Consider the following 11,597-nt stretch of genomic DNA (forward strand, 5'->3'; position numbering starts at 1 on the left):
GCAAGAAAATTTGATGCAGGCAAAACACAAATACTGCCTGCGGCTTCTGGCAGAACTAAACTGAGACTAACAGACTGAGATTAGATGGAATGGGGAGCCCTCTCTTCAGCTGCTCCTCGTTTTCTTCTCATTTTCTTTTCCTTTACCCAGCTTTTCTCCCCTCGCAAATTTTTTCCTGTTAGTTTGTCCTGTTCTGCTCAGTCATTTTTAGTTTGAACTATTTATTTCTTCAATGAATACTGAAATTCTCCATCCCGGTAGAAGTTATTAATCATAGATTATTGCAATTGCCACCTCAAAACTGGTTTAGGTGCATATGGGCCACAGAGCTTCTCCACACAAAACTCAAATGACTCTTAAAAAACAGACAAAAAGATAAAGAGGCTTCAATAAACACGAACAATACCACTCCTCTTTGACCTGGGGTCTGGCAGCTCATACATTTTCCACAAACCAATAAATATATTGTAGATTCTGCACAAAAAGGTAGCATATTTTGCTGCCTCTAAAGTTGTGTACCTTTTTCCACAGGGCTTAACTTAATTTTTTTAGGTGTTAGACAAGATAAAAGCACATTTGTGCAAGTACATCAGCCTATTTTTGCACCTGCTTTCAGGAATTCACATTAGAAAGCACACAGGTGCATTCCTGAAAAATTGAAACTATATGCGAGTGAGCAAAACAAGGGCCAGTTGAAGCCCATATTGGCAAATTACCCAAAACCAAAGTATACTCCAGAGACTGCATGTGCCTACTTAGGGTCAAATTAACCCTCAACAACAATAAAAACCTAACACTGAAAGAACTTAAAGCACTAGCAATCTCAGGAGTCATAAGCTGCTCATGTGTGCTTTTACAATGATGGTAATTTTTTCTTTAACCTCGTTGCTGTTTCATGTTTCCCTGTACACTGGAAGGAGACCAAGACCTCACAGCATTGTCCACCACAAAAAATCCAAAGAGAAGTAACATCAATTAGGGGATTGCAGGATGTATGATACATAGAAAATGCAGAAAAATACTTAAACACCTGCACATTTGGGACTAGGACTCCACATAACATGATTCACTGATAGTGTTGGAATTGCTGCTAAAACCAATTTTGCCCACAGAGTGCTGTGTAAATCTAAGTATTGCTGATACAGTTCCTAAATGGCATCTACACAACATGTAAAAAATTGCTTTTGTAGAAATCACTGAGATTTAGAAAACAAAACTGAAAACATCTGTTTAAATATTGGCACGTTTTTCCTGTATTTTTTCCACAATTCTATCCTCAAAAATTAGATACTGTCCAATGAAAATATCTACTTTAAACAATTACTAGTCTTATTCATAACCTGACAAGGATTTTAGCTATTACACAAATGTCATCATTTCCTTATAAGGCACACTGTGTTTAATCACAGCTAAGAGTGTTCACCTGCAATCATTCCAAAATTTAGAAGAGAATCCAAGACTATTAGTAACAAGTTAATATTCCACCAGAAAACTTGGACAGTGTCTGAGCAGAGGTCCAGACCTCAGCATGATGCTACATAAACTCTTCTGGAATCTGTTCTTTTTGCCTCCTGTTAAATTCGTAGATATCCTTTTCAAAGGTCTTGTGCTGCCAGTACGAGTGGAATTAATTATTTTTTTCACAAGCAGGCAATCAATGCAACCAACTAAGGCAACAGGATTTACTCCTTGGTTTATCTTTTAGAGTTTATTACTTGGATCACAGTCCTAACAAAGGAACTACTGTCATCATGGTTTGAATTCTGCTTGCCATTCATACCTACCCAGTCCTTCTGCAGCTTGTCAGTCTCTAAATAAAGAGGGAGAGACACACTAGCAAGCACACTGTTTCCCAGGCCATCTATTACAATTAAAAGTACTCTGGTTTATTTTTTAATCCAGATAAGGTAATAGGAAAATGATTAAAAGAGACAGCAAGGTCAAATAGCCTTGGCAAAGAATATTACAAGTTGGCAAAAAATAAATTTCTGTGTTGAAAGCATGATACTTTCTCTCCAGAAATGCCAGAAAGGGTATGCACTGTGCGCAGATATCTGATTTCAGAGCTAGGCATAGACAAAACCCCACAGTGAAGACTGCAAAGACTTTAATAGGTAAGTGTAATGCTAACAGCCTCACCTGAAGCCCTAAAGCTTTAACTGTGTTGGGTGAGTACTTCAGGCACCATTTCTTGTTAACAAAGGAAAGCATCATGATTTAAATCAAATCGAGGGTAAGATATGTGTTTTGCACTGTTACCTTCATTGCAGCAGGTATTTCAGTTACTCTGCAAGGGTCTACAGAATTAATTAGTTTGCATTTTGTTATCCAACAGAAAGGAATAGTTTTTATTCCTGTCCAGAACTGATTTTAGCCCTTGCAGCAACTGTATTTTCTTCTGTTCTACTCAAAAAATGTAGGACGGACAATAATAGTTTTTAATCTTCCTGCACATCTTGGAAACATTTTTTAAATTATTTTCTGCCAACCCACTTCTACTGAGAGCTTTCACATGGTTCGCAGCTAATGTAATCCTACATTTTAAAGAGGATGGATTACAGGGAATTATCCTCCTAGTTATATTGCAAGTGATGAAAGGAACCTTTTCATTTTCCCTGATACAGTTTTATTTCACAACAGGAACCTGGAAACAACTGTGCCTTTATGGTCAGTTTGTGCCTTTGGTCACACCACCATTTGACTAAGAGGAAGAGACAACTTTCAGGCCCCCTTATATTTTTCCCTGTTTCCCTTCATTTAAGAAGTAGTGAAAACACTTTTTTTCCCCATAAACCTGCATTGATGTTATCACGTGATTTACTTTCTCCTGCTGGATTTAATTTCTTTTTTGACTGTAAATTCATTCAGCCTGGCACTATAATATGCTGTGTTTATACAGAGATCAGATACAATGGGAACTCATTTTTAGCTGCTCCCATTTCACTTAGTTAACAAAAAATAAATAGCAGCAATTTACAATTCCTGTCCTCTTCTATCTCCCTGTTATACATCAGAGGTAAGGGGAAAAGTCAGTTTCATTAGTTTGCTTTTCCTCCTTCTCCAACCCACACTCTTGGCACCAAGGATAAAGATGCCAAATAGTTCCTTTCCTTCCTACACGTCTTTAAGCCTCAGGTAAATCACATGTGTAAATGTGGATTTCACTGCTTTGTGGAAATTTGTACTGTAAGGCACAGATATTTGGTACCCTGTTCCATTTGCTAGCATGAAACAGTCTCTCAGTGTTAGGACCCTTACTAAACACCTAGCATATGTCATGGCAACACATCTTTGGCCAAAAGGCAAAGTAGCACTCTTTTACATGAAGTAGAAGTAGTTGGTGAGAAGAATTTCTAGAGAAAGTTGCACAAATGTTTCCTTCTGATTCTTGCCCAAAGGGTAAGAGCAGTCTTCATGCTCTTTTTTTTCATGAAAAAAGGGAGGAGTATTGGTACATGCAACCTCTGCTTTTCCTTGGTTTAAGAAGAGGCATTACCATATTTGCTTTTGAGAAATATTTTTGTTTTGTTCTGCTTTCCTGACTTATTGCAAACACAGATTTTTCAGCGAAAATGAAAACACTGCCATATCACTGTCTACATTCTGGTTTCTTCAGTCAAGGAAGGTGGAAAACACATCTTTGCTGAACCTTATATAAGAATATAAAAAAAAAAGAACTCAGCATCCAAGCCACACGAACAACATTTTTGGACAATATGTATTAGCTCAAGAAGCTGTTCCAGAGGTTACACAAGCTTTGTAATCTACCCAACTTCACCATGAACTATATATCCTAACCACATGCAAAGGCCCTGGCTATGTAGTAAGAAGTAATGGATTTTTGCACTGAGAAACATGGGATATTACCCAACTAATACAGGATATTGCCTAACTTCTTTTATAGAAATTATGGTACCAAAGATGAAGAGACTAAGGAAGTAATTGAAGATTGGCCTTCCAAATTTGAAAAATTACACTCTTTTTTAAAATCTTTTACAAAGGTCATTACATGGTAATCTGAAGCTGTTTCACAACTGTTGTGTCCAGTGTAATAAAATAAAGCTGTATACACTTCAGCCCTAAAAAAACCCAGACTGCTGCTCCAGTCAATACTTAGTCTCAGATAGTCATCTCAGATTTCATCAAACTAAAAGCTGATTTTTTTTAGAACTGCTCAGTTCAGGTTTTAAAATAGAGTAGTAGAGTGTGTAATCTAGGCCAACCTGTTGTGTTGCACTTAAACCAAGCACTTCCATTTTCATATTACCTCTCATGTCCTTGTTTTCCTCTCACAAAGAGAAGAGAATCCCTATCATTTCCCATGGAAATAATTTCTAGTTCCTTAGGAAGATGACCTACTAGATTAGTCACACTTGAAAAAGACCCAAACTCATGCACTTGGTGTGCAACATATTCCTAGGCAGGCACTGATGCACAAACAGCTGCCAGCTGGTTTTGTACAAAAGCATAAACTACAGCAGAATGCTTGGATGTAGCCAAAATAGGCATCAATGGCTGTTTGTGCTCAGTAACCAGCAAACTCAGTTCAGCTGATTAGAGCATGGTACTTATAACACCAAGATTGTGGGATCAATCCCCACGTGGGCCATTTACTTAAGAGCTGGACTGGATGATCCATGCGGGCCCCTTCCAAGACAGGATATTCTGTCAATCTGTGAAACTCAGTGGAAATCAAGGCAAATATACATTCAGAATTTAATGATTTCCAACAACTGTATAAACCAATGCCAATGTCAAAAGGTAAGAAAATAGCAGAAGGAAATGCAGCTCATCTGTCAAAAAAACCTGCTCTGTACTTTCTTGCACCTTGAGGCAGAAGATGATGAACTGACCATCTTCTGCCATAAGAATTTATCTGTTTACAAAATGAAACATTCACACTGTACTTAAAGGGTATTAGGGGTCAGACTTTTTTCTGCTAGAGAATTTCTGCATCAGTAATTATTTCTTGGAAGTTAGAGTTTAGTTGAAAGCTGCTTAGATGCAGGAAACAGAAAAACAGTGGCTTGCTCACCTCCAGGTGATGTTCTTCAACTGTGCCAGAACTCTGTTTGTGCAGCTGCTGTACTGCTTTTAAAGTAGGTGAAGAATGAAATCCCTTCATGACTTATTAAGTTTGTTGTTTTGTATCTCTGGGTCAAGCATATTTTTCTCTGGATTGATCTGGAGTAGATAATTTTAGGTTTTCTGCAGATTATCAATAGATTGTTCCCACATACCACCAAGACTGTTTGCAAGTGATCTTTAATTAACAGAGACAGGAAATCCTAATAGATTCCCAAGAACAGCTCTCAGCACGGTTCATATGAGTATTTCTCAATCACCACATACTGGACCAGCCTTGAAGAAAAGCACTTAGCAGAGCTATTTCATAATGAATTGGCTGCTTCCTGCCTCAGGGGAACACTGCAGTATCCTGAAGGTCTTACTGCCCATATAAATCACATTGTATCCATTGTGCCAGGTAATCAGGATGCAGAAGTCATTGCCTTGTTTTCCCTTTGGTTGATGAGTCTTATCCATTCAAACAATTTTGCATTTCCAAGACCTGCCTGGAATCAACCTGCAGAGGGGACCTACACATAGATGTGGTACTTAGGGACATGGTTTAGGGGAGGACTTTGGCAGTATTGGTTTATGACTGGACTTGTTGATCATAAAGGCCTTCTCCAACATAAGTGATTCTATGATCTGACTCAATTCAAACTGAAAACTCCAAATGACTAAGTTTATTTATGGGAGGTTGTGATAGACCAGTGCAAAATAGCAAATAGCAGAGACCAGAATCTGACCCACGACTCTTGAAGAAAGTATTTGAACAACCCTAAAAACTAGATGGATGATGTAAGTCCAAAGGATTTTTACACTTATTTCTGCAGTAGGTCCTTCAATATTCTTTAATATCTTAACATTCTTTTCCATAAGACAGTTCTATTCCAGTAGCCAGGCACTCATGAACACTACAATAATAAATTTCCTAGCACTGAGCACAGTGAATAAAAGAAACAGTTTCAGACTCATGAGGGATTATGATAGATAAATAAGACAAAAATAAATTAAAGAACTCCATAAAACCTTGAGTTTCCTTAAAACAAATAGTGCACAACAAATGAAATAAAAGATAAAAGATACAAAACTGAAGTCATCAAACATCGGGGTTGGTATATTTTAAAGGTAGTCTTGCAGCCCAGGGACTAAGGAATACTCTAAGCCATTCCTTGACAGATGTAAGCAATGGTACAGTGGGAAGTGAAAACAAACCACTGCTGGAGGGCAGGAGAAGCAGGACCAAGCATTTTGTGTTGCCTTATGTCAGGAACCCCATGAGGAGCTGAAATTTTTAAGACTGCATTATCACTTTGCTTTTATTTCAAAATCATGTACGTTTTCAGATCATGGAGAACATACAGAGGACTATCACATAATCTTCAGTTTTCAAGTATGTAAAGCTGTTTCAAGAACAAATTGCTCTACACTTACTCCAAATCAACCTCAATTGTTATTACTCACCATGGAAATATTTCCAGTGGCTAGTTCTCCCCATCTATAGCTATTAGTCAAGGTGACATAGGGAGTGTTGAAATGGCAGATCTTGTTAGAACACTAATAAGAAAGAAGTTAATAATTCTGCAAGTTAACTTTACGACCAATTAATCATACAGTGTGATGAGTGCTGGAGGCATTCTATTCCAGATGCATATCCTAATTTACCTGCACTAAAGCACACCCCAGGAAGACAGCTTTGTGGTTGAAATATAAAGCATGCAGAGCTAAAAGGAAGTCGCTTTCGGGCTACCAAGAATTCAGGCAATGAAATAAAATCTGTTGCATTTCACGGGTGTTATACAATGCAGAGCACTCTTACCTCCATGGGAAAGGCCTTAAAATTAACTGTGTGCTCAGAACCACGCTGGTTTTCTCTCCCCCAGTGAAACCGAACATCGTGCAGTTCAAACTCGTGCCCCCGAGGTAATGGCCCCCCTATTAACACTGGGAAAGAAGATAAGTGGTAAAGAACTTGCCTTTCAAAGCAGACAAGCCACTGAAAATATTCTCCAAATACAACAAGGAGTCTGAGGCAATCTTCTATATTATTATATATAGAAGTGGTACCAGAGAGGAGAAGAGTCAAGCTGACAGACTTGTCACCTTTACTTCTGAAGAACCTTGCAGGTACAGAACATGAATTGAGGCAGTTATGAAAAACAGTAAAACTGCTGTCATACTGAACTCTTTGTTTTACGATGCAGAACTCCAAATAAAAGCATTGTACCTCTACCAGTCAGAAGAGGGAATGTCTATTTGTCTTATCAAGACATTAACTGTGTGCTCCAAACAGATGGCAGAGGTTCTGAATTGAACTGGGAAGTAACCTCCAAGTTGTCCAAATGTTTAATTTTCATCACCTATATTTACTATGGGTCACAAAAATGGACAGAAAAATTTAGATAGCAAATATTTTGCTGGGTAAAGGTGCTCACTCATATACCACCTGCCAGGCTTCTGAGATACTGAACATCTCCACACCAAAATATACTCAAACCTACACACTGGAGCAAAACCAGCATATCTCATTTACTTAAAAACAGCTTCTAGGCGGCCATGGGTTTTTCTTAATTCAGTTTTTTAAACATCTGGAATTTCTTAAAAGCGTCTGTCCACAATCACAACATGTGCACAAAAAAATGTACAGAGCTGCTCAGTACTTTGGCACTAATAGAGACTTCCACCAGAAGTAGTAAAAGCAAGCAATTGTGAGGCCCAACCTGCTATGGAATTAATCAATGGAAACCTTTTGCCCAGGGACTTCTGAATCTGCTTTAGATCAAATATTACACCACAAGCTGGAGGTAGCTTCCCACTAAAATCATTGAATACTGGCTTCTAGGCAGGGCTGAGTTTTCTTTAAGGGCATTCACAGTCTTCCCCAGAACCCATTAAATTCTAGCTTACATTTCATAGACTTGAAATTAATCTTTTACAATCTCTGATAATTGATAAGAATTATTTAACTGCATGAAATATAGCCGTAGGGAATTAGTTCCATAATATATAACTATTTTGACACACAAACTATACTACCTGAGCTTGGAGCACAAGAGGTGGTGTAATACTAAAACTTAAGTTAGCAATTGAATCATATTACAATTGTACAAACACAAAACCAAAGGTATGAAACTGTAAAAAAATGAAAGAAAACAGATCAATTATGTTTTTCCCAAGCTGGAGGAAAAAAAGTCAGATATTCCAGTTAATGCTCCTTTAATAATTCTTCACAACTTATCTAACAGCTATTAAGAGTTTCTAAAATGAAATGTCCTAAATATAGTTAGAGATTCAGATTTGCTCCTTAACCTTGCTTTATCTATATTCTGTCTATAGCTATATCCCCTAGAGGGAAAATCTACAAATCCAGTCAACACTCGAGGAAACAACCAATTGAAATATTTAAGAAATCTGGAGAAATAAAAAGAATAATGATACTCAATTAGTGTTTAATTAGGACAATGTAATCATCATCATCATCTCAATTAGGAAAATTGAGTATTTTTTCTGTTTTAAAACATTGCTCTGAGAAAAACTGTAACTAGAACAAATGTTCTCTATATTATGTACTTCCGGATCTCCAGGAGCTTCAAAGAGTTTATTTCCAAGGCTTCAGTTAGGAGACTGATCCCATGATAAAACTATTTCATATTTGATCATGGTTCTTCCACCTAATGCACAACACATATTCCACTATCAAAATGAAAGCAGCTGTGAAAATGTTTGCAATTAAATAATGAGAAAGATTTGGGAACTCCATATGGACTGCGTGTCTTGAATTTAAGGATAAAAACATTCACAAGTAATGACAAATTTATTTTTAATATGTATCTTAATCAGTTTACTTTTTTCCATAAAGAACTTTTTCTTTGCTAACATTACAGCAGATGAGGATCTCTTGAACATTAATTGGACAGAGCTTCAAAAGTATCCAGTGCTCAATAGTTCTCAACAAAATAATTGGCCAAATGGATTTGTCATCAGAGATCTCCTGTGAGGAAAAGAAACTGCAGGAGTTTCTGCAATCCCTGAAAAATGGCCAGAGTACTAGGCCAGGTTCAATCACAACTTATTAACGCTTTTCTCCTCTTGGCAGGTTTAATAAATGTTGTCCTCTCCCTCCCAAATTATTCCCAGTTTACAAAGGGAAAATGGCAAATTACGTAACAATAAATTTAAGAAAAAGCTGAAACTAAACCAAGAGTTCCTAAATCGTAAATCCATACTTCAGTCATCAAATTTTTCTCTATTTCACATTTTCTTATAATTCAAGACTCGTCTGTTTGGCATCACATTGCATTCAAGTATAAAAGAAGTCTTTCCTTTTTTCTAATTCTCTTAATGGTTTTGCAAAGGCATTCAGGTGTGTTGGTTCCATCTTATTAATCACCACTAAGTCAGAAACTGCCCTTGGGAAAGGTAGCATGGAAGGACTTGCATTTTGGCATATGAATTATGAGGTCACTTGTGGTCACTCTCATTTCCTCCACAGGAGAATTCAAGAATTCCTGATCCTTCAGGGACAACCTTATCCCTTGGGAAAAGAGCTCTGCTTCTGATGAAGGCAGTAAAACTGACTGGAAGTAAAACATTTTTATTGCAAATCTGCAAAATTCCATTGAAAGAAACGTTCTGTGCTGCAAAAATACATCAAAAATATCATAGAAATGAAATTATAAATCAAAGCATCATTATTAAGATGATGATTATTATTAACCCTTCCTTTTTAAAAAACTGTGTAAAACTGAACTCTCTCACTTAGCACAGCTGCAGTTCCCAATACTACTGAGTTCTCAGAAGGAAACAGAAGTTATAATGTCTCATGGTTTGACAATGTCCAGCTGTTTAAATGCCCCCAAAGGGCTGTTACTAGCTAAGACTTGTTGGAATAACATGGAGGCTCTTCCAAAAACATGGCAAGAACTACTGCAGTGCTGGAAAGCAAAGTGGACTTTTTCTCCTCCCTACTTTCTTGCCTCCTTCATTCAGAACAATTTGCCCAGACAAAAGGTCTGGATAAGATATTGCAACTTCACTTATGTTGGAATTATTATTTTCTTCTAAATCAAATTTGATGAGTGACACCAAAAATGTCATCCTTTAAGAAATGAGGACTGCCTTCTACTTGGTCCTCATCAATATCGTGAGTACATATGACTGGTGTATCTATCGTAAGTTGTCCAATTCTGTAGGTAGCATTCAGAATCTGCTCAAGCTAATGGGAGAAAGCACTTTTAACTTACATAGTCTTTGAACCATGAACAAATCTTGCCAGCTGTACAGAACAGTTTGGCACTACACTGTTTTAGCAATATTCTGAGCGCAGACAGCTGTTAATGCCAGCGGATTGGATACCACTACCACAAGAGGAAGTTTTGGACACGCTTTGAAGCAATCTCACTGACCATCCAGCCTGGCATCAAAATCTACTCCCATTGCAACACTTGCTCCTCTTCCTAACCAAAGTCAACAGCAACACTCTCACCGGGCATAGTCCATGCGGAATGGGCACAACTGCTCCCAGCTGGGGAAGGCTGCTTTTCCAACACTCCGGGACACGAGTGCAGTGACTCTTCAGGCAACACAAGCTTTAGCCGGGAAAATCAAGGCCATGTTTCAGCATACCTGATTTTGACTTCAGGGCAATCTGAATGGAATGCCCGTCGTTGATCACTTCGCAGTCACGACACACCACGTAGTTCGGTGACAAACGCACTTCCAGGAGCGAGGGGTCGTATTTAGCTTCTCTTGAGTTCAAGTTAATGGGCGACTGGTACTCCCCGTTAGCATCGGGGAAAATCAGCCCCCACTCCACTCCTGAGGCACAAGGGAAAAGCGGTCAGGGGGACCCGGCACGCCGCGCTGCGGGTCACACAGGCGCTGTCCCCGGCCGGGGAAGGGCGGCTCGGCCGGACCCCGCGGCTCCGCGCTGCCCTGCCGCCGGCGGGGATGGACGGGACGGCGCTTCCCCGCTCCCGGCGCCTCGGGACGGCCGGGGAGCGAACCCCGCTGTGCCCCGCCACTGAAATCCCCTCACCGCCTCCTCTTCCCCCGGCAGTGGACAAAAGTTTCTCCCCGGCGGAGCCGCCGCCCGCTCCTCACCTTCCTCGTAGCCCCACTCGGGAGGCTCCTCGCGGCGCGGCAGGGGCTCGGCGCCCTCGATGAGGCTCCTGTCAGCCATGGGCGGGCGGCGCGGAGTGCGAGCGTGTGCGGGGCGAGCCGGGCTGGCGGCGCGCGGCTCCGCGCCCGGACCTCCCCCCGCCCTCCGCCCTCAGCCCTCCGCCCCCGCCCGCGGGCGGCGGCAGCGCCGGGGCCGGGCCGGGCCGGGCCGGGCCGGGAGCCGCTCGCTGTCCCGCGGCACGGCGCCGCACGGAGAGCCCGCGGTGGGTGAGGCGGCAGCGGGCGTGCCCGGCGGGACGCTGCTCCTGAGCCTCCCTGCCCCCTCCTCGCCGCCCTCCGCAGGCCGCTCCCCTAGCCCGGCTGGGTGCGTGTCTCCGCAGCTCCCGCTGCCCCTCCAGCCGGGCACAGGC

At 40.5% G+C, this 11,597-nt stretch overlaps 1 protein-coding gene across 1 annotated transcript in view; it reads right to left on the bottom strand.

Moving 5' to 3' along the window:
- Positions 1-11,285, bottom strand: part of CA8 (carbonic anhydrase 8) — a 50,785-nt gene extending 39,500 nt beyond the window's left edge. The window contains exons 1-3 of the mRNA XM_058039139.1: positions 11,170-11,285; positions 10,693-10,884; positions 6,887-7,011 (exon numbers count right to left, since the gene is read on the bottom strand). Of these exons, the coding sequence (XP_057895122.1) occupies positions 6,887-7,011; positions 10,693-10,884; positions 11,170-11,248 (396 nt within the window). The 5' untranslated portion in view covers positions 11,249-11,285. The remainder of the gene's footprint in view (positions 1-6,886; positions 7,012-10,692; positions 10,885-11,169) is intronic.
- Between the last annotated feature and the right edge of the window lie 312 nt (positions 11,286-11,597).

Source organism: Melospiza georgiana, chromosome 1, assembly GCF_028018845.1.
Source record: "Melospiza georgiana isolate bMelGeo1 chromosome 1, bMelGeo1.pri, whole genome shotgun sequence".
In the NCBI taxonomy this organism is placed as follows: Eukaryota; Metazoa; Chordata; class Aves; order Passeriformes; family Passerellidae; genus Melospiza; species Melospiza georgiana.